Here is a 23,900-nt window from a genome sequence, read left to right as displayed (position 1 = left end):
ATATGAGGATAATTTAGTTTTGGCTATGTTACATTCTCATTGTTAAACATCTGCATAGAGAAGCAAGTATATCAGTTGGGCAAATTGTTAGGTGTCATTTGTCTCTGTAAAGTGGAAATAATGCCATCTATTTAGTAGGGATACTGAGGGATATGTTCAGGTATAAAGCATGCTGCACTTAATAGTTGAATGAAGGAGTGAATGAAGTTGAAATTCAAAATGAATGAATTCAGGTGAATGATTTCAAAATTCAAAATGAAGTTGAAATTCAAAACTACACTTTTTTTTTTTAAGAAACTGGCTTTCTTTCCCTCAGTAATTTTGTTGTCTTATTTAGCAGTTATAAAACAATGTACTATGTGTTGATTATCATGTTTGGTAGATGAAGAATCTGGCATAGGAAAATATATTTTTTAGAAAGCAACTAATTTAACTTTATCAGATTATCCAGTTCTTGCCTTCTTCCTTGTGTTTTTACTCATAAAAATAGTGTTTTGTGAAATGTGTAAGACAGAGGAAAAAAGGATTCCCTGAAGTATCCTAGTCAAACACTAACGAACTTGCCCTCAGATATATGCTTGACATTGCCTGCCTAACCCATGAGTTAGATAAAAAATGACACTGTGGTTTCAATAGTGTATAGTTGCCTAGATGCTCACTTGCCTATGAGGCTAAAGCTATTTGTATTTAGGAGAGATAGGGGAAATTCCTGATGCAGTTTTTAGATTTTGTACTGTGGGGTATCTTAACGGTGAGATCGGTAGGGTTGGTTAAAGCTGCTTGGAGCAGGGAAAGGGCCTGACATCAAGCGTTAATTTTGAATGGGTAGTGGCTATCTCAAATAGTCTTAAATCATCCCCAAAACCAAATTATTTTACTTTTGTAGTTTACATATATGGCCTAGATGTGCTTCATAGTTCAAAATTTTCTAAACTTTGTAATATGAAATAAAATGAAATTATTGCACACATTCAGGTTGACATTGAAAAGCATAACTAATTTTTCCATCATAGTGTTAGTCATTGTGTTTTTAATTACTCAGAAAGTACATAAATAATATTTTCATTATAAATGACTCAGAACTCAGAAACCTAAAAAAAATTTGATGACTTCCTCTTCATGAGTTGTATGGATTTCTCTAAGATAGCCATTTAGAAATGGAATGGCTGGGTTGAAGGCTACATTCATTTTATTTTGATAGATATTGCCAAATTGTCCCCACTCAAAAAAAGCTTTGCTTTCTTCTTTACCTACCAGCTATGTGAGCATGCATGTTACATCAACAATGGATTATGTCAATATTTTTAGTTGTTACCCATTTGAAAGGTGTGAATGGTATTTCTTAATTTGCATTTTCTTAATTACTAGTGAAATTAAGCATTTTTCTGTATGTATTAGTTTATCTTGGTGATATTAGTTTCTTTTTTTTTCTTTTTTTTTTAATTAAAAAAATTTTTTTAACGTTTATTTATTTTTGAGACAGAAAGAGACAGAGCATGAATGGGGGGAGGGTCAGAGAGAGAGGGAGACACAGAATCCGAAGCAGGCTCCAGGCTCTGAGCTGTCAACACAGAGCCTGACGCGGGGCTCAAACTCACGGACTGTGAGATCACGACCTGAGCCAAAGTCGGATGCTCAACTGATTGAGCCACCCAGGCGCCCCTACAGTTTCCAAACCAAGTTACTTTGGTATTTATTGAATTACAGAGTGATTAATGTGCATATAGTAATGGTTGAACTTTAACAACGCTGAAACACTTGATTCACATTGTTAGTTTTACTATAGAAAAAGTATATATTGTAGTGTATAATTTATTGTCTTATCATGTATGTTACAATTGGAATATAATAGAGGGAGGCATTTACTATTATTATATGAACTTGGTTAAGTTACATATCTTCTCTGTGCCTCAGATGCCTCATCTCCAGATGAATGGATAAAGATAATATGATTTATACACACAATGGAATATTGTTCAGCCTTAAAAAACGGAAATCTTGCCATTTGCAACAACATGGATAAAGCTAGAAGACATTATGCTAAGTCTTCTTTATGCACTCCTAATGCTTTATTGATATCTTTATCATAATAGTTATCATATTGTACCATGAATGTTTGTTTCTGAATGTAACCCTCACAGGGCTGTGACTTCCCTTAAGGCAAGAATATTGTGTCTTTATCTACCCTGTATCTCTCTTGCAGAGGTTGCAAACTGGCAACAGCAATGACTGTTTTGTTTGGCTATGAGTTTTGGTTCAAGAGTGTTTTATATTTGAACTGGTTGCCAACACTTAAAAGTTTGGACACATCACATGTAAAAAAACAACAGCAACAACAAAATAAAACAGAATGCCTGGCTTCTGGCTTCTCTCAACGAATGAGAAAATTCTGGCAACATCGAATCCCAGATTTTCCATAGCAGCAATCAGCTGTTATAGAGTAGTAGGTGCCTCAGTAGATGAGGCATGCTCTCCAGTTTACTGTAGTCCCCAGCACCCCAATTTTGCTTCCTCAAAACTAAAACTAAATGCCATTTACCCATCACATTTCACCCATTTATGTTACATCTCTAGCTGCTCTGTACACTTGCATTTGAGAAGGCTACTCTAATGCCTGTCAGAGACAGAACTTCAGAAGTGCCCAACAAATGTTCGTTGAATAGATGAATTAAAGAGCCATAAACATATACAAGTATAGAAAGTTTACCAGATTTACTTTTAAATTTACAAGGTAATAGGGGTCTAGCTGTGCTTTAGCAACAGCTATTCCTGTCCTCTTTTTCGATTTAGAGCATGAAGAAGGTGTGGTAATATTGGGGTGTCAGAGAATGTTGCTCTCAAATAACTGGCTTTCCTTGGATGTGATTGCCAGGCTGCCACAATTTTCAAGAGTAGATACCCTCAAATTTATTCAGTACTGGCATAATGCAGTGAAACATGACAAAAGATAAAATATGATCAAATGCACTTGCCATTTATTTTGGAATACATGACAATATCTATTCACTTGAGCTAAAACATACAAACAACACCCAGCTGTGTTTGAAGACAGGGTATCTTTGATCAGAATCTCTGAAATATCCCTTTGAGTTAGCTATTAGTATAATAAACTTTATTAATTTGTAGCTGACAGTAATTTGGGATTTATGATTATTTAGTCTAGTTGAACTAATGCATGACCCAATCTATGAATGAAGAGTTAGGCAAGTAAGTGATCAGCATGGGTAACATTTTTTGGCAATATAGAGGGGGCAGTAATATACTGAAAACACACAAACTTTTCTTTTTTGAAGTTTTTTTAAACGTTTATTTATTTTTGAGAGAGAAAGAGAAACAAAGTGTAAGTGGGGGAGGGACAGAGAGAGAGGGAGACACAGAATCTGAAGCAGGCTCCAGGCTCTGACCTGTCAACACAAAGCCCGACGTGGGGCTTGAACCCACAAACCGCAAGACCATGACCTGAGCCAAAGTCAGATGCATAACCGACTGAGCCACTCAGGCTCTCGAAGAACAGACTTTTGTAGTTTGAGTTTTGGAGGAAGTATCATAGTGAGGTGAAAAAGAGAAAGTGCCTCAGAGTCCCATAGATTCCTTTTTGAATCCTGTTTCTGCTTACTTGGAGAGTTTGAGTCCTTAGATGCTTTTTCTGTTAAAATAAATAAATAAAAGCTAGGTGAAACTTGATAGCAAGAATTAGAGAGTATATACATGTATATAAAGCACCTGTCAGTACCTTTGCATTTCATGTTTGTCTGGAACACTCTTTCTGGGATAAGTACCTTCTCATTCAGGATTCAACTCACCTAAAGTAGAGAATGACTGGTAGGAATCTAGTATCACCCTTCATAGAATTTACCTAACCTGAAATTATCTTGTTATGTATTTACTTATTTATTTTCTGTCTCCTTCCTTACCGCCCACCCCCACCTGCCATACACATACTTTAGAATGAATTTAAATTCCATGAAGGCAGAGACTTTGTCTCTTAGTAACTACTACAAAATAGTACCATCCTCATTGTAGCCACTCAGATATTTTTTGACTGGCTGGACAACCATATGAATGCTCATGAGTTATTAGCACTCAATGAATGTACTTGTTAAACTTAGAACAGTTTTATCTGTTGCTTATGAAATCCAGTGAGAAATTCTCCTAGTACTTTATTAGTAGTGCATTATGTACTTTCCTTAAAAGTATTTTTATAATGTCACCCTAATTTTTAGCATTAATAAAAAATGATATACTTTTTAAAGGAGGAGAAATGTTTTATATTTAATTCTTAACTCTTTTCTCTGGTCCCATCTGCATTTTTCTCTATTCACTCAGTCATTTTATTTACCTTAAAAAAAACCTGTAACAAGTATATTTGTACTGTAAATAAGCTATTCTCACATATTTTCTTACCAACCAGATGTAGTTCCTTAAGGGAGTATAGACGTCTGAATCTTGTTCACCCAGCACTTTCTTTGCTGTATTGTAATCACTGACGTAAGAACTTACTGAATCAATAAGGAACTGGGTTTAAGGCTGGTAGTAGTTATAGCATCCATTATATGTCTCTTTCCAGCTCTGTTTTTTTTTTTTAATTCTTCAGTTTATTTATTTTGAGAGAGAAAAAGCATGTGTGCACAGAGGGAGGGGGCAGAAAGAGAATCCCAAGCAGGCTCCGCACTGTCAAGAGCAGGGCTCTGTCTCACAAACCTCAAGATCATGACCTGAGCTAAAATCAAGAGTCGGATGCCTAACCAACTGAGCCACCCAGATGCCCCTTCCCAGCTCTGCATCTGTGAATGCTTTAGGAATCTTGGCCCAAAAAGAAGGAATTAATTTTGAATCATCACTCTCTTAAATGAGATGCTGCTGCCAGGTGTACAGTTAACATGATTTGTTGTAGTAGCATCTGAATCATTGTAATTGTTCCCAGGTAACCATTTTGTGAATGAATGAATGAATGAACTGATGAATAATTAGACCTACATAATGTGGCAGCTATGTAAATCAAACGTAACATTTTTAAATAAAGAATATTTGACTCTCTTGGATATTTAATGATTATATTATAGCCCATTATTGCTCTTTTTTTTCAAGTAAGGTTTCATTTATGTGTATGCTATCACAGTTCCTTCAATTTCAGAATGCTAAAGCATATAATTCTTATTTATACTTATTAGTCTACTTTAAAATAACATCAAGGACAACAAAAGTATACATGTGAAAAATTAATTTAGCACAATATTTCTACCTTTGTGTATTGACTATAAAGAAATAAGAATGAGATGAAGTATGTAAGTGTATAGTTTTATCAGTGGTATGTTTTTATGTTGCTCTGTATTCTTCACTTTCTTAAGTAATCTTAATAGACTGTTCAGTAGGATAGGTACTATTCGCATGTGGCAATTTAAGTTTAAATTATGTTCCTTACTCAACTACACTAGCTAGCTAGGTTTTAATGCTTAGCAGTCGCATTGGGACTAGTGGCCACCTTATTGGACAACACAGATATAGAACATATCTGACATCACTGTATCACTGTTAGCACTGATAGACCGTCATACACGTGACTCCTTACTCTTTATTTTGCCACATTGTACATTAGATTTTTTTGTTTCTAATTTGAAAATGAAGTTTAATATTTTCTAGAAACATTACGTTGCTAATTTCTTGAAATCTCTTTTCCCCAAAATGATTGTTTTATCAACTATATATTTAAATCAGCATGTTCTTTTTTCATTTGTTTTTCCATTTATTAAGATAGTCAACACCTGACATTTTCATCGTTATTTAAAACTCTGAGTTCTGTGATAAATACAGTTGAAGTAATGCCTGTAGGTAATATTAACTTGTAAAACAACATAGCATATGACAGTGTCTCCATGCACCTCTTTTACCATATACAATGAAAAAAATACTTATTAAATGGTGATTTTTCCCCCTTTATCTTATTAAGTAAATTATATGGTCCTTTTATATGGAAGCCTCCATAGTTAGAGATGTAAAACAGCAATTTCTTGGTTCTATAGCATGACATAGTTCAGAGCTGAGATTAGAGAAACCCCGTAGAGTTGTTAATACTTGAGGGCATCCCCAACTAGAAAAGTATGTGAATTTAGGCATGGGAGGAAGGAAGGATCTGCTTTAAATTTAGTGTAGGGTCACTGAATCTTAATGATAGATTAAACAAGGGAGGTAGAATAATGAATAGGGGTATGCAGTGTGTAGCACTAATACCAGAAGTCCATGGTTTGTGGCGGTTTTTTAATGTCCTTTCCCATATGGTTTTGAATAGAGTAGGTTATGGCAGGGATGAGCTAAGGAATAGCTTTGTTAATGAATAAATAGGAGTAATTTTTTTTTTAACAGGGGACTTCAGACAGTTTATTTAGAATGACTGCTTATTTAATGAATCGTGATTTAAAAAAGAAATTCTCTGATCTTAGTTATACATTAATTGGAATGCTAGGGTATTCCTGTTATTTTCTTTCTAAAATAACTATATTTACATTTCAGAGCCAGCCCTAAGAGCGAAATCCTTGGGATCGGATTGTAACTGCCTTAATTAAAAGCCAGTTGTATGGAGCTTCTGAGCATTGGCAGTATCACTCCTTAGTTTGGATTTGGTGTGCAGTATTAGACTTTAGTTCATAGTGTCAATTCACTTTGATAAGCTTTAATTAAATTGTCCCTTGGAATCAGCATCCAACTCTATCTCATTCACCTAAAATTAACTAGGTATGTGATTTTGGTGCCTATTGTCTTAATACAACCTTGCTCTTAGCCATGGCAGCTAATTTCTTTAATATATCCTCCCTGCCTTCCCACCCACATATCTCTTGGAGAGAGTAATACTGAAAGCTGATCTTGGAAACTAGCAAGTTAAAATCAGAAAACCTAACCAGGTATACTTCAATATCTCTCAGCGTTGTTCTTTGGAAGAGATTACTTAATATGTCCAAAAGGAGAGGTTAAATAGGTTGTCTCTGGTGCCTTGGTTAAGCAGAGTGAAGGGAAGTGTAACTCTCCTGACTCCAGGGCCCCAAATGCAAACACTGGCCTAGTTGTTCCCAAACTTTCTCCTTGATGTGGATGACTTGAATGGTTTATTTTCACTTGATGAGCCACACCCCCAGGCCACTTTAGTATTCAGACCCCAACACTAAGTCCCTTTGTTGTCTTTGTTTTTTGCATTTTTTTGTTAACAAGAAAAGATAAAATTATAAGAGACCTGATTATAGACTGAGCTTCCATTGCTGATGGTTCCCACCACTTTTTTCAGCATCTCAGAGAAAGGCAAAGGCCTGGATGGGCAACAGAAAGCAGCAAAGCAAACATAAACATCATGTCTGAGCATCAGTGTAGTGCTACCAGAGTGGGAAAGGGTACGCAGTTTTCATCAAAATATAAAGATGATCTTTGCCCCAAACAGTAGGATTGGCAGCACTTTTAAAAACTTGAAGTTGCTAGACAGGCAATGGTCTTTTCTTATTTAAAAAAAAAAAAAATTAACAGGAAAGAAGAAATGGATTAAGAATTTTAAAAATCTGCATTATCATCCAGACCTAGATGTTAACTAACTGAATGACATTTGGGCAAGTAGTTTAATTTCTGTATTTGTGTGTATAAAAAATTTAAAAGGAAATGCAATTCTATAAGAAAACAAATTGGTAGGGTAGATCAATGCCATTGCCCCACAATTTTACATTAGAACATGTAGAGGTTGCAAATAAAACAAATACTTGACCAGAGTTTCACTTGTCCAAATCAAAAGCATAGAAGAGGGATTGGTTAAGAGTGCCCAACTGTTGAGAGAAGGAAAACTAGAATAATCAATAATAGGGCATAATTGATTTACTGTATTTTAGCAAAGTAGAATATCAGCAGGCCCAAAGTATAAATGTCTTCATATTCTTTTATTCCAGCCAAAACTCTTACATTAGCATGGGTTGGAAACTCAAGGCTTTGGGCAAAAGCTTATATGAGAAAGAGTTTTTGCTACCCCTCACTTTATGAAGTTTACTGTTTTAACTGTTCTCCTCTTGCCTTGATTTATTTTCCTTGAAAATTTTTTATCTTGCTATTTCTTTCCCAGCTGTGTGTGACACCAGGAACTGCCCTCTTACTGTGAAGGCCGCATTCAATTGTTGAAACAATAACAAGTTTCTATTTGATCTGGCAGTTGTCATTCCTCTATAGCACTTAAAAGTACAAAAATGTGTAGCCTGTAACTTGCTCTTTATTGCCTATTACAGCACAACAGGTCTGAAAAGGCTCTCTTGGTCTCATGACAGAGGTTTTATTCATAGTTGGTCACTCTTATTTGTTACCACTTAATGCCCATCATTTAGAGTAAGTGTAAAAGGTCTCATAGAAAATTCTTACACACTACAATTATAAAAGTGTCAGGTAGAAAATAATTTTAAAGATAATTTATTATAACCCTTTATTTTACAGAAGAGGAAATTTAGGCTAAGAGAAGATACGCTATAGTGGTGAAAGAATCTAGACTTCAGAATCTCAGAAAACTAAATTAAACCCTAATCTCACCATTTATTAACTGGAATAACTTATTTGTTGTCTCTGAGCTTCAGTTTGCTCATTTGTAAAATGAAGATAGTAGTATATGTAAAGGTTATTGTGAAAATGATATGTTAAAACCAAGTTCCTGGTTTGTAGAAGATACTGAACAAATGTTCATTTGTGTCTCTTTCCTTCCCCTTTCCTTTGTTCAGGGTTACTTATAATTAGTAGCATAGCTGAAATGAAAACCAGGTTGTTCTGTCTCCAAGGACATGTCTTTACTCTGAATAAAAACAAACAAAACAAAATTCTTGTTACAGAAGTAATAGAAACTTCAAAAAGATAAAAATGAAATAAAATTAACTCATAATCCCATGATACTGAGAGAACAAATTTTACCTTTATTATGTATCTTTTTTTCTGTGCATTTATTATGTATCTTATTTTCTGTGCATATAGTATGCATATATATATATAATAAGCAGAAATGTACATAATTTTATAGCCTCGTTTTTCTAATATGTAACAACTTTTAATGTTAGTAAATATTCTTCTACATCAAGGTCAGCAAACTTCTTCTGTAAAGGGCTAAATAGTAAATATTTTAGGCTTTGCAGGCCATATAGCCTCTGTTACATCTACTCAGCTCTGCCATCATGGTAATTCAGAAGCAGCCGCAGACAATATATAAACAAATGGAAGTGGTGGTATTCCAGTACAACTTTATTTACAAATATAGCAGACCAAATTTGGCCTCTGGGCTGTACTTGACTGACCCTGGTTCTACATCACCATTTTAGTGGATGCATGATATTTTACTTATTTATTTAATTATCCTATTTTTGGATATTAAGAATGGTTCCAGTTTTGCATGTGTCTGATGATATACTAGGTGCATTGAATATCCCTATAGCTATAGGAATAAATTGGTTTATAAATTTGGTTTTATACATAATTATATCCTTAAGATTAACATGTACACTGCATCTGACATTATATCAAATTGTCTGCTAAAATTCAGACTTAAAAATCAAAACATTTTGGATATACAAGTATTTCTTGGTTTACATAATCAATCTTTGAAGTAGTGCATAAAATTAAACTTTATAAAATGGTTTTAAGTTAAAGTAAAACTTCTAAAAATGTTCTTATAATTGCTCTAGTTATTTCTAGGATTGACTTTTGACTTAATTGGTGTTTTCCATTGTGGAAGGAGTTATAAATTGATTGACTCATTTACTTGATTTTTTTTTTTTAATTTATTTATTAATTTTGAGAGAGAAAGAGACTGTGCAGTCAGGGGAGGGGCAGAGAGAGAGAATCCCAAGCAGACTCCACACTGCCACCTGTGGAGCCTAACACAGGGCTCGAACTCACAAACTATGAGATCATGACCTGAGCCAAAACTAGGCGTTGGTTGCTTAACTGACTGAGCCACCCAGGTGCCTTAATTTACCTGATTTTAAAAGGGGGAGATCAAGAGTCGATTCTCTACTGAATGAGCTCGCCAGAAGCACCAACAAAGTTAGCTTTAAAAGTTATGATAGTTTGGGGTGCCTGGCCGACTCAGTCAGTAGAGCATATTACTCTTGATCTCGGGGTCATGAGTTCAAGCGCCATGTTGGGTGTAGAGTTTACTTAAAAATAAAATTAAAATTAAAAAAAATGTTTGATGTGTGCTGGCTAATACAAAAATAAACTTTTTATAAATTCTTTCAAAAAAATAATAAAGGGAAATTTTAAGAGCATTTATTGAATGACTGATACATTCATTGCAGGCATTAAAAAAGTATTTGTTGGGGCGCCTGGGTGGCGCAGTCGGTTAAGCGTCCGACTTCAGCCAGGTCACGATCTCGGGGTCCGTGAGTTCGAGCCCCGCGTCAGGCTCTGGGCTGATGGCTCAGAGCCTGGAGCTTGTTTCCGATTCTGTGTCTCCCTCTCTCTCTGCCCCTCCCCCGTTCATGCTCTGTCTCTCTCTGTCCCAAAAATAAATAAACGTTGAAAAAGAAAAAATTAAAAAAAAAAAAAAGTATTTGTTTCTATTGGGCCATTAAATAGTTGGAAAAACTGCACTCTCTTACTGTTTCCATAAAGTATAGAGAGGAGATATTGCCCTGTAAGACAAGGTCTTGACTGACTCATAGGAGGTTAAACTTCTGTTATTTTTCCTTTGGGTCTTGTTTCAGCTAGCCTATGAGGGAGACAAAAAACAAACAAACTTTTCATTTGCTTCTAACATAGTTTCCTTTATTTTTTTTTAAATGTTTATGTATTAAAATTTTTTTTTTAATGTTTATTTACTTTTGAGAGAGAGAGACAGAGTACAAGTAGGGGAGGGGCAGAGAGAAAGGGAAACAGAATCTGAAGCAGGCTCCAGGCTCTGAGCTGTCAGCACAGAGCCTGACATGGGGCTCAAACTCAGGAACTGTGACATCATGACCTGAGCCAAAGTCAGATGCCTAACTGACTGAACCACCCAGGCATCCCAAATGTTTATGTATTTTTAAGAGAGAGAGCACAAGCAGGGGAGCAGCAGGGAGAGGGGGATAGAGGATCCAAAGTGGGTTCCAGGCTGACAGCAGTGAGTCCGATGTGGGGATCAATCTCAACTGTGAGATCATGACCTGAACCGAAGTCAGATGTTCAACCGACTGAGCCATCCAGGTGCCCCCAAATATAGTTTTCTGATGTTTAGGAACATTTCTTAATTCAGCTGATGTGTACAGGTGTCTTCCAAGTTTATTTAGTGTGACCAGATCATTTATTGTGGATTTGCAGTTTTACTACAATGTCCAAATACATATTATAGCCAGAAAGCAATCACTTAGTTTAAGGTAGAAAAACTGAAGAAAAGCACAGATTCTCAATGGTGAAGACATTATCAATTATTTCAGTGCTATAAAGTCTGTGGTAAAGAGGTAGTAGGGTATCATTAGTTTCTTAGACTAACAATGATCACTTTATCATTCAAATAAAATTATAGCCTGTCTAGAATTTTTGCAACAAATCATTGTTAACCATAATTGTTCTCAAAAAGGATTGGCTACATTAGGCACAAATTCAGAGGGACTTTAGAATGAGTATACTAGAGAGGTATGGTTATCTGGGAAAGCCTATAACTCATACATCTTAAAACAGTGCTTCTTAAACTTGGCTTAGTAAGAATTACCTTGAGGGCTGATTAAAACACAGAGTTTTAATTTATACAGAGTTGTATTTATTGTATTTATTGTTTATGATTTCAACTTCTGCAACTTCACAATTTCTCTAAACCTTTTGTTTTTCCAGAAAGCTCTTAAAAGTTAGCATCTTTCCTATTTGAGAAACATTCTCAGCCTTGCTCAAATTAGTACCTTAGGAATTCTCTTTTAAAATTCAGGTTTAACCTTTAGCTTAAGATACGAACTTATTTCAAACTATTTTTTTAAATGTATTTATTTAGAGAGAGAGAAAGAGAGCATCTGCGTGCCAGCAAGCAGGGGAGGGGCAGAGAGAGAGGGAAAAAGAGAATCTCAAGCAGGCTTTTTGCCTGCTTTTTGCAGGGGCTCAAACTCACAAACTGTGAGATCATGACCTCAGCTGAGATGGAGAGCCAGACACTTAACTGACTGAGCCACCCGGGTGCCCCACAAATTTATTTTAATAAACTTATTATCATTAGTTCAGTCACTTTATTTTTTTTTATTTTTTTTAATTAAGTTTATTTATTTTGAGAGAGAGTGAGTAGGGAGGGACAGAGAGAGAGGGAGAGAGAATCCCAAGCAGGCTATTCAGTCACTTTAAATATGGCCTAACAAAATACAAATCAAAATCACACTCAGATATCACCTCACGCCAGTCAGAGTGGCTAAAATGAACATATCAGGAGACTATAGATGCTGGAGAGGATGTGGAGAAATGGGAACCCTCTTGCACTGTTGGTGGGAATGCAAACTGGTGCAGCCACTCTGGAAAACAGTGTGGAGGTTCCTCAAAAAAATTAAAAATAGACCTACCCTATGACCCAGCAGTAGCACTGCTAGGAATTTACCCAAGGGATACAGGAGTGCTGATGCGTAGGGGCACTTGTACCCCAATGTTTATAGCAGCACTCTCAACAATAGCCAAATGATGGAAAAAGCCTAAATGTCCATCAACTGATGAATGGATAAAGAAATTGTGGTTTATATACACAATGGAGTACTACGTGGCAATGAGAAAGAATGAAATATGGCCCTTTGTAGCAACGTGGGTGGAACTGGAGAGTGTTATGCTAAGTGAAATAAGCCATACAGAGAAAGACAGATACCATATGTGTTCACTCTTATGTGGATCCTGAGAAACTTAACAGAAACCCATGGGGGAGGGGAAGGGGAAAAAAAAAAAAAAAGAGTTTAGAGTGGGAGAGAGCCAAAGCATAAGAGACTGTTAAAAACTGAGAACAAACTGAGGGTTGATGGGGGGTGGGAGGGAGGGAAGGGTGGGTGATGGGTATTGAGGAGGGCACCTTTGAGGATGAGCACTGGGTGTTGTATGAGCACTGGGTGTTGTATGGAAACCAATTTGACAATAAATTTCATATATTGAAAAAAAATATGGCCTAACTTTGCAATTTTTACATCATTTTCACCCACACCAAAATTTTAGGAAAGGAATTATGAATATAACCATTTTTCTAATGTAAGTGTTAAATCTTATCCTTGGTAATTTTGCAGGATGCTAAAATCCATTTCCGAGTAAATGCATTCAGATGCATTTCCATATTTGATTGGTTTGATTGTCATCATTCCCAGTAATCTTTTAAAATGCCAATCGTCAAACTTCCTTACTGACAGGTAAGAAGTGGAATAAGTTTTTAAGTATGGTATACAAAGCAAAACTTAGTTACAGTTGTTAGAACGAAGAATTCAGTTAGAGCCAAAAGATGTTTTAAAGAGCAGAATACAGTTAGTTCAAAGCCTAATTGAAAGCAACTTCAATTTTATAGTTTTCTCCAAACAACATCTTCATTGTTTTATGGAAAGATGGCATTTGAGTAAAAGAAATGTCTCCAGTTACTGTTTTTATGAGGAGAGAATTGCTGAGTCTTTTAAATGGTTAATGAGAAGAAGTAATAGTTAAACACTTGGAGCATTGATTTCTGATTTGAATTCTCCAACACAGGCCAGCCCTGAGGGAAGGGGGAAAAAAGCTTGCTAATTAACATTTGATTACTGATGCCACCTTCTCATTCCCCTTGCACCATCCAGTTTCAAGTGTTTTTGTTCAGGAAGGGTTTTTAGGAGGGTTTTAACTTGCATCTTAGTAAAACAAATCCATCTGCAACTGGGATGAGTATATAATATGTTAAGAAAAGAAGAAGAAAAAGAAAAGTCCTTAGATATGAAGTATGTGTACAAAACCCAGTCTGGATCAGGAATGATTGGTTTTTTAAGTATAAGCCTTTCAGAGCACCAAAGACTGCTAGGAAACTGGAAGTAAGCCTAGTCTGTATGCTTTATTTTGATTTAAACACCCACACACAAATTCTTATTTCTTCAGTGCAGTTATTATTTAGCAAATTCTTAACCAGAGCATCATTTGATAGTGTGAAATACTTGGAGTTCAAAGTTTGATATATTTAAAATTTGGATGAATTCACATTCTAATATGACCAAAGGCCTTCTAATATTGGTAAGAGAATGATTGTAGTTTCAGGGTGCCTTTTGGTAAGGGTTGTAATCTGCCCTAGTATTCTTAATTCAAAAAATGTGAGAACTAGAATGCTCATAAATTGGTAGCTGTTCTAATCCCATGGCAATTAAGTATTTTGTTTCTATTTTTATTAAAATGTTTGATATGTTAAGAATCTTGGGCCAGATTTCAAAATTTTAAAGATGTTGACATAAGTTAATAGCACTTTACAACTGTTTTAGTTAGTAGTAGTCTGGCAAATCCATAGCCTGAATGATAACATTTGGTTCATGGAGTAGTTATATGGGAAACCAACATGACAGGCTTAATTTTTAAATGAATCTCACGAGAGGAAAATGTTATGTGGCCTTTTAAAAAAATGTAGACTTTTTAGTGTGATAAAAGCAAAAGCTCAGACTTTTCTCATCTAAGGAAAAAATTCACCTAATATGCTTATTATATATAATATTTGTGTTTTTTACCTGAAATTATCTACAGTTTTCCTTTTTGATCTATTGACTTTTTACTAGTTTTCTTCCGTATTCTAGCATTGAATGATTTTAAACTTTCCCTCATTACTTGCTTGTCTTACATTATGTTTAGCTCTTCCTGTTCCTAGGATTAACTCCAATACTGTCACAAAATCAGAGGATTTTAGAACTTTGAAAATTAGAAGTGATCTTGTTTTATTCTCTTCTGATATTGAATAAACTAAGTCTCAGAAAGATTTCACCAACTTGCCCACAATAACAGCTGGGCAACATTAGGACTAGAAATCTAGTTCTCTCTTCTCATTATGCCATAATACCTCAAACCTTGTGACTTTTCTATCAGAATCTTGTTTCACTTGGATTAATACCGGAATGACATTTAAAATTCTCTGAAATGTTTTTCAGTAGTTTGATCAACATTTAACACACAAAGAATGATTTTATTAAGGCTGACAAGTTATCTACTAAGTTTTTTATATTTCAATTTGAATACCTACAAACAGCTCATATGAGGCTAATCTTAGAGACTCACAATTTAGCCTTTAAGCAGAATAATTTCCTAAGAATTCTTTTATAAGAAATTCTGATAAAATTTAACTAAAAAATAAAATTGTTTCAAAATTTTTGGAACTCAAAAGAAAACTTTGTGGGAGATGATTATCATGTTTAATTTTATATTAAACACGTTCATAATAAAGTGATCTTTCCCCAGTGCTGTGTTTATCACTGAAATTTCCACATTGAGGAAATAGTGAAGTTTGAAGTCAAGATCACTGCTTAGCTTTTTACATTAATTATAGTATAATAAACAGATATTAATAATGAAAAGCAAGTAAACAAATCAGTAGTATATTCTGTACTATTTCAAATTTATCTGATCTTTTTTCTTAGTCACAACTATTTTATCTGAAGCAATGGGAAGAAATGAAACTATCCTTTTAGGAAATCTAGAAATCTCCAAACTCTGGAAAGTCTATTGTCAATCTAGAATACTTGATCCATATACAGTATAGTTTGCAACATAGCTTTAATGTTCGTCTGGTAATCAAAGCAATTATTAAATTTCTTCAGAACTAATTGAAACATTTGCATAGTTTAGCAGCCTGAAATCTCATAGATTTAGAGCTTAATGTATAACCAGAATTGAAAAGATTATGAAGGTTCAGCAAAATATTGAGCCAATGCTGATCAAAGAAAATGTGTAAGACAAAAAGGCCCTTAGGAAATGTTACCCTGTGAAGTGCCACTTGTCCTTAACTGGAATTTAACACAAATCTCTAAAGATGAAACTCCATCAGAAGTAGCACAATAATGGCAGCTGGGGATGCCAGCTACAGCAGCCTAACCTGTGTGTGTTCTTACTGCCTCTCTTGAGTGCTGTCCAATCTCTCAAATTAGTCACTCTCAATTTCTCTGTTCCTCCCTGTCCCTTTTCCACCTTCCCTGTAGTCCTGCCTTTGTCCCCACAATCTCTTGCTCTCCTTCCTCTGTTTTTCTGTCCTCCTTCCCTCTCTGAGAGAACTCTGTGTTCTTCATTTGATTTGTGATGACCGTAAATTCATCTGCATCATTTTATACACAGCTATATTTTGTTATTCAGGTTTCCTAGAATACTAATCTCTTAAAAGAATAATTTTTAACTTTTGTGTACGTTTGGGATTTTTTCCTTCTCTGCAAGATTGTGGTGTAAAATTTTAATTCCATAAAACTATCAATGAAGATACTAGAATTTCAGTATCTACATTAGTAAAAGCATCACTCATTTTGTACTTTTGCTATCATATCACTTATCTTTCTTTCATATAATGGTAAAATCTGTCTATAGTTACAGCTTTGATAAAATACAGAATTATTTTTGGAAAACTAGTTTGTTTTCTCTTAAATTGTTGCTTAGTGGTTGTGGTTTAGTACATGATTCTTTTCACTAAATCTCAGAAACTGTCAATTTAGCTTTTTTATTGGAACAGTCAAACATTAGCCTAATATGCTTTATGTTGTACCATCTCAGCCAAGGTCTGTCTGCATTAACCAGTTTATTCTATGACAAGTTGCTTAACAGATGTCATTCTGGGAAGAACAATGAAGCCAAATACTTGTGCAATGTCTAACATTACTCTAACTTTGATCACTTTTGTTCAGCACATCAGTCTGGCGTTGTGCTTTATACCAACATAACACTATAGCCAGAACATGCTTTTCAGGCTTAGAATAGCAAAGGAATGTTATTCATTTCACTGCAGTTACAGATGAGTTAATAGAAGAAGAAAAATACTGTTTATTTCATAATACCATATTGTTGTGATTTGGAATTAAGGTGGAATTTAAAGAATCCCACTCCAGAGTTATTTGTTTATATACTCAATCCGTAGTATTTGTGTATACTCTCCAAAACTGGGGTAGACTTGCCACCTTTCCAACAGATGTAAATATTTGTCTTGCCTTTTCCCCCAAAAAATAGCTGATGAAACAGTGTATCTAGACAACATAATTCAAAAATAACTTTAAGAAAGGAATTTTGTGTTAAGGCATAAAGTTTCATACTCCCTCTTCTGTCCTTTCCCTCTCTTTTATTAATATAATAGATAATATAATAATAGATAGGTATTTATGGAACACCTTTCTCCTTAAGCATGACAAAATAATCTTAGCTAGTGGAAGTGGTCAGAAGTTTATCCAGTTGCATTTGGTTGTATTATTGGGTTGATAATAACTAACGAAAATTTCCAAACTTAATGTGACTGACCATAAACAAAATACTGCATGGTAGAAAGGCCATTGCTAAGAACCTCTGAAAAAAGCTGTTTGTTTGAATTGAGTGGGGACCAAACCGTGCCCCCAAGCTCCTCAGTTCTCACTTACATAGTCTTTTTCACAGGTGTACATTAGAGATAAAAATAGATTGAGTTCCATGTTTTTTGTTTTGTTTTTTTCTTTTCCTTGGTGAATATATATCTCTATTTCACTGGAAGGATAACTTAGATGTGTTTGTGTATAATAAACAGTAATGTGATACAAGATGCTGTAATTAGACAACATGATACTTTAGGTTTCTGCATTTTTAAAACATGAACGAATGCTGCTTGTTTTCTATATTGAAGTGGTATTATTGAACAGATTATGTTCAACACTAGCTTCATTTGTTACAGTCGGGTAATCCCATAACTAACTTTGAAGAGTTAATTAAGATGGATGATCTCTCCATTCTTAGGATTTGTCATTTTTTTAAATTTGTACATTGATAATAAAATAGAATTTCTGTAACCGGTTTAGAAGAAAAGCTGAAGACCAGTATGACAACTCTTAATTACTGGGTAACATAGAGTTTAACCTTCCAACACTTTATTCTGATAAGTTACTTACCTCCTGTCCTTTTTTTTTTTTTTTTTTAATTTTTTTTTTTCAACGTTTATTTATTTTTGGGACAGAGAGAGACAGAGCATGAACGGGGGAGGGGCAGAGAGAGAGGGAGACACAGAATCGGAAACATGCTCCAGGCTCTGAGCCATCAGCCTAGAGCCCGACGCGGGGCTCGAACTCACAGACCGCGAGATCGTGACCTGGCTGAAGTCGGACGCTTAACCGACTGCGCCACCCAGGCGCCCCCCTCCTGTCCTTTTAAAATGAAAAGGCATAATGTTGCATGTTGAGAAAAATAGTTTTTTATCTTTAACAGTATTTAAAAAGAATCATTACTCTATTTTCAGGAAGACCCTAAATAGTATGTTAATGGATGGCTCTCAGTTAATAAATATGCTGTTGAAGTAGTTTTTAATTTGGGGTGAGATCAAAGAAATAATCTGTCTTTTCATATCTTTTTTTTTTTTAATTTTTTTTCAACGTTTTTATTTATTTTGGGGACAGAGAGAGACAGAGCATGAACGGGGGAGGGGCAGAGAGAGAGGGAGACACAGAATCGGAAACAGGCTCCAGGCTCCGAGCCATCAGCCCAGAGCCTGACGCGGGGCTCGAACTCACGGACCGCGAGATCGTGACCTGGCTGAAGTCGGACGCTTAACCGACTGCGCCACCCAGGAGCCCCTGTCTTTTCATATCTTAAAAAAAAAATTTTAATGTTTGTTTTTGAGACAGAGACCAAAAGCACAAGCAGGGGGAGGGGCAGAGAGAGAAAGAGACATAGAATTTGAAGCCGGCTCCAGGCTCTGAGCTGTCAGCACAGAGCCCAACATAGGACTTGAACCCACAAACTGTGAGAGCATGACGAAGTCGTGACACTGAGCCGAAGTCAGACATTTAATCTACTGAGCCACCTAGGCACCCCCACCCCCCACCTCACTGTGTTTTTATATCTGTGAAACTTCTGTCAAACAGTAAAAACCTTCAGGTTTTTCTTCCTGGCCTCTCCAAAAAACAAAACAAACAAAAACTACTATCTTCTTTCTCCCACATAGAAACTTAAAATATATCTTTTTTTTATTACACATCATGAATCATTTAAAAATTTAATATATTATTAACATTTATAATTATGGTCCATGAGAGGTGAAAACTGTGTACCTGAAGCTTCTTGACTGAATAGAAACTTGAAGCCATTCAGGAATATAAAAACAACTGGCAGAGGGAGATGTTTCTTGAACTACTATTTCATCTAGCTTTCATTGAGGATCTACTTTTAAATTTGGTTTAGATTATTTTTACAAAATTTTTCTGACTCTTGTTTTCCTAGTTTCAAATTCTGTTTCCAATCCAGAAGAAAAAGGAAATACAATGTATATCATGTAAGTGGCAACAATCATAAGTCATATGGAAACCTTATTTTAATTGTGATGTCTCTTTCTTTATATAGGTAAAGAGAAATGTGTATGACCTTACGAGTATCCCCGTTCGCCATCAGTTATGGGAGGGCTGGCCAGCTTCTGCCACAGATGACTCAGTAAGTGACCATTGAGTTGTCATTTTTTTATTCTCTTCTCTTTTGCCATTTTCAGTCTAATTGGCTGTGATTATCACAAAGCAGAATCAAATGCTTTGAGTATTCCACTGAAAGAACTTTAGAAATCAAATAATGTGAAAATGAGTTCTAATAATTTGAGGTCACTTGCAGAACACATATCATAAACCAAGTAACGTCAACATTCTTTTGGTAATGTTACAGTATCAGTATCAGGAATTTGATGCTGCTTGATTTGACTTAATTTTTTCCTTGATAAAAAGAATGTATTTAGACATTCCTAATGAAATATCCCAAACACAAAATAGTTTTTCCTAAATTACAGATGTCTCAAAATCAACCTAATCATATTTAGTTTTAAAACTACATTTCCCATAGTAGATTGATACTTTTTAAAAAAGTTAATTTGTATAGTAATATTGATGGCACTCTATTCTTTTTTTTTTTAATTTTTTTTTTTTCAACATTTATTTATTTTTGAGACAGAGAGAGACAGAGCATGAACAGGGGAAGGGCAGAGAGAGAGGGAGACACAGAATCGGAAACAGGCTCCAGGCTCCGAGCCATCTGCCCAGAGCCTGACGCGGGGCTCAAACTCACGGACCGCGAGATCGTGACCTGGCTGAAGTCGGACGCTCAACCGACTGCGCCACCCAGGCGCCCCAATGGCACTCTATTCTTAAACATACCCATAATTTTCACCAGCATAACAAGCTAGAGGAAAAGATTTAGTTTATTATTTTTACCTATTATTATATCTATTTACAATGATTATCCTATTGTTAATTTTGAAACCTTTCTTATCTATACTGTTTGCAGTGATCATTCTTTTCCAAGAGAGTAAATTTTATTGTCTAAGGAGGCCAATTGTAATTACATTTTGGCCACTTTTTCCCATGTTCTTGGCTGTTCTAACCAGACACCCTTTAAAAAAAAAAAGTGAAAAATGAGAATGTTTCAAGAATTTTGACGTTAACTCTAACGTGTATAATAAATCAGACTGCAAAGAAATTGAGACCTTGTCAACATCTTACAATAATAAATACCCAAATAATAATAATATTGTATTATCTAGTAAATATTACATTTCCATCTGGATAATAATTACTCCTTCTTTCTCAGCACCAACATCATACATTTTGTGGAAGATAGAAATATTTTTAAATAATTTATGTAGATGCCACTTGAGTCTAAATTATTCCATAGTTTAAACACTGTGCCTTTGGAAAATGCTTTATAGATTATGAAACTTTAAAAATAATCAGAAAATAGGGGCGCCTGGGTGGCTCAGTTGGTTAGGCATCCGAGTTCAGCTCAGGTCATGATCTCACAGTTTGTGGGTTTGAGCCTCACATCGGGCTCTGTGCTGACAGCTCAGAGCCTGGAGCCTGCTTCAGATTCTGTGTCTCCCTCTCTTTCTGCCCCTCTCCCTCTCACAGTGTGTGTCTGTCTCAAAAATAAGTATTAAAAAAATATTTTAAGTAATCGGAAAATAGAGAAAAAAAATTTTTAAGTGAATCCTTCCAGAAAAAAATTGTTTACATATAGGCACATTTCTTTCCTTTTTTTTTTTTTAAAGAATTTTTTTTTTTGTTTTTTAGTTTTGAGAGAAAGAGAGAGAAAAAGTGTGAGTAGGGGAGAGGCAGAGAGAGGGAGACACAGAATCTGAAGCAGGCTCCAGGCTCTCAGCTGTCAGCACAGAGCCCGACGCAGGACTTGAACTCACAAAACGTGAGATCATGACCTGAGCCAAAGTCCGCTGCTTAACCGACTAGGCCACCCAGGTGCCCCTAGGCACATTCATTTCTAAGCAACTGATTTTAATGTTGAGATAGTAAATCATTAGGATTATTGGCTGGTTTTCCATGGCTAAGGGGTAGGGATGTGGTTGCTGGTTTTAGTTTGGATTGTTTTTTTCCCTGTTGGTGAAAATTTGACACATCTGACAGAAAATGTGCCATGTTTATTTTTAACAAAAATAAGAGAGTAATGTTCATAAAAGATAGCCTTCTGTTTACCTGAGGAGACATGGAGAAACCAGAAATGTTCTCAGCATTGTTTTATAACCTGCCACAAGAAATCATAACATTAATAGAAGAAAATAATTAAAATCGGAGCATGTCACTTAAATTCTTTGAGCTTTAGTTGCCTCACTAATTTGCAGTTTTATTATAAGAAGGATTAGTGATAATATATATACAGTACCTGGCTCAAAGTAGACACTCAATAAATGAGTCACTATTACAATTAATATTAACATATAATATTAACTCAGAAAAGTATCACATGCAAGAATTTGCTGGGTTATATAAATGAAATGGTATTTGAGATTTGCTTCAAAATAACTTGTGGGGTTGGGAGAGTAAGTGGAGATATAGGTAAATCTAAATTAGCTACCTATAGATCATTGTTGAAGCTGGATGATGTGTATATTCAGTTTATCATACTGTTTTCTCAACTTTTATATACTTTTGGAAATTTCTATAATATAAAATTTAAAGTAAAAATAATTGTCTGATTGAAGAGCAAGAACACAAAGTAATAAAGTCCAGAAATGTGGGACTTCATAGGATTTGAAAAGCCAACTGCCCTGAGATGCCATTTTTGTGGAAACCAGACTGAAATAGACTTTTCAGATGCAAGTTCTAAGAGTGATAGGCAAATTTAGTGAAAAATTTAGTGAAAAATTGTTAGGATTATAGTAGTGAATTGCTCTATAGCATCATGCCTTATACATCTTAGGTGTTAAATAATTGAAGAAAATTGACACAGTCTTTTATGAGGCCCATGTTTTAATGATTGTTATAACATTTAATTTTTTACCAAAGAGTTCTAATACAATTTCATTCCTATAGGAGAATATAGAAAGCAGCTTAAACTCATCGTTCAAGACTATAATACTACCTCATGCTGTATCTAAGTCACAGCTAACACAAGAGGGAATCTCCATTAAGAGACTTGATTTTTTTTTTTGCCTCATTATTCATATTTGCACCTTGTCCCAGAACCTGTGAAGTGATGTCTGCCCACATCTCCCCAGAGCAAATGTTGCCACATTGGCAGGATGTTGCCTTGAGCTGTATGATTTGATACAACAAAGATGTTCAGGGCCAGGCTGCTTTTAACTGGTGCCATAGCAGATCCACTAGCTCCAGTACTTAAATTTTGGCAAAAATAGCTTATAACTGTAGTCTTCTAAGGAGACTCTAGGCAAATAAATGTTGTGAAACCTTTCTTTCATTAGGATTATGAAAACTCATAAAGCTGGTGCTTGTAATCTATATTGTTGCAGGTGATGGTGTTTTTATACTTATTTAAATCACTCAAGTGGAGGCATCTGCTACAAAACAAGATCGTCCTCACAGCTTAGGGCATGAATTGGGTACAGCTGAGAAATGTCAGCTGTGTAAACAGCCTGAAATGTGTTACCAACAAAAATATAATTAATTTCTTTCCAACACAGTGTGCCATAACTTAATACTTAGAATGGTTTAACTTTCAGAGAAAGCACCTGAACATTTTCTTCCCAGTGCCAGAGTAGAGGATTGATTATAAAGGTCATTAAAAGTGAGGTTAGTTTGCGCTTTTCCTGCTCAATTGCAGATATTTGTGTGGCTTTGAATATATAGTAGCTTTAGATAAACAGTGGCTTCCGTGAATTTATGGAAACATCTTAGATCAAGAAGTGAATGGGTTTGAGATGATGCAAATGTTCTAAAATTAGATCATGGCCAGGTTGCACAACTCTATAAATTTACTAAAAATCATTTAATTGAACATTTAAAAATGCGTAAATTTTATAGCATGTAAATTATACCTCACAAGCTATTTTTTATAAAAGTTAATGGAGAACTAGATTAAAATACTTTTTTCATTTACATTTTTAAGTTGTATGAGAAATTTTTTGCAATAACACAGAAGATGTTTTCTTTAGCGTACTTCTCATTAACCTTTGACTTAGCAAACAGGACAAAGAAATAGACTCCTTATAATTAGATTCTTGTATAATCTTAAGTCTCTTACCAATCTGATAGACTACACTTTTTTGACATTTTCAATGCTACTCAGTGAAGTCAACAATCATTTAAAACGTTGTTGTTCCATCTCCCTTCAGAGTTAAAATATTTTCTTTGCTTGTAGTTGTACTCTAATGGGGTATGGGATACTGTATGAATTGTCAATAACTCTTTCAGTTCCTTTTGCGCTCTTTCACCAGGGAAATAGGTATCTAAAGCTGCACCAGTAGGGGAATGTTTTCATGCTGTGACAGTTCAGCTGTGAGAACAAGGAGTTGCAAGTAGGCGAAATCTCATTTTACACTTTAACAAGGACGC

General features: G+C 35.2%; 1 protein-coding gene across 3 annotated transcripts in view; it reads left to right on the top strand.

Annotated features, from left to right (window-relative positions):
* Positions 1-23,900, top strand: part of FAF1 (Fas associated factor 1) — a 514,886-nt gene that overhangs the window by 270,262 nt on the left and 220,724 nt on the right. For all 3 annotated transcript variants that reach the window (XM_086716934.1, XM_086716936.1, XM_086716935.1), the window contains one exon: positions 19,462-19,548. In XM_086716934.1, coding sequence (XP_086573060.1) covers positions 19,462-19,548 — 87 coding nt within the window. The remainder of the gene's footprint in view (positions 1-19,461; positions 19,549-23,900) is intronic.

The sequence above is a fragment of the Puma concolor genome, chromosome C1 (assembly GCF_028749965.1).
Source record: "Puma concolor isolate L17-30 chromosome C1, mPumCon1.1.hap2, whole genome shotgun sequence".
NCBI classification, from domain to species: Eukaryota; Metazoa; Chordata; class Mammalia; order Carnivora; family Felidae; genus Puma; species Puma concolor.
Note: the sequence above shows the minus strand (reverse complement) of the source record. Positions and strands in the feature narration are given on the sequence as shown.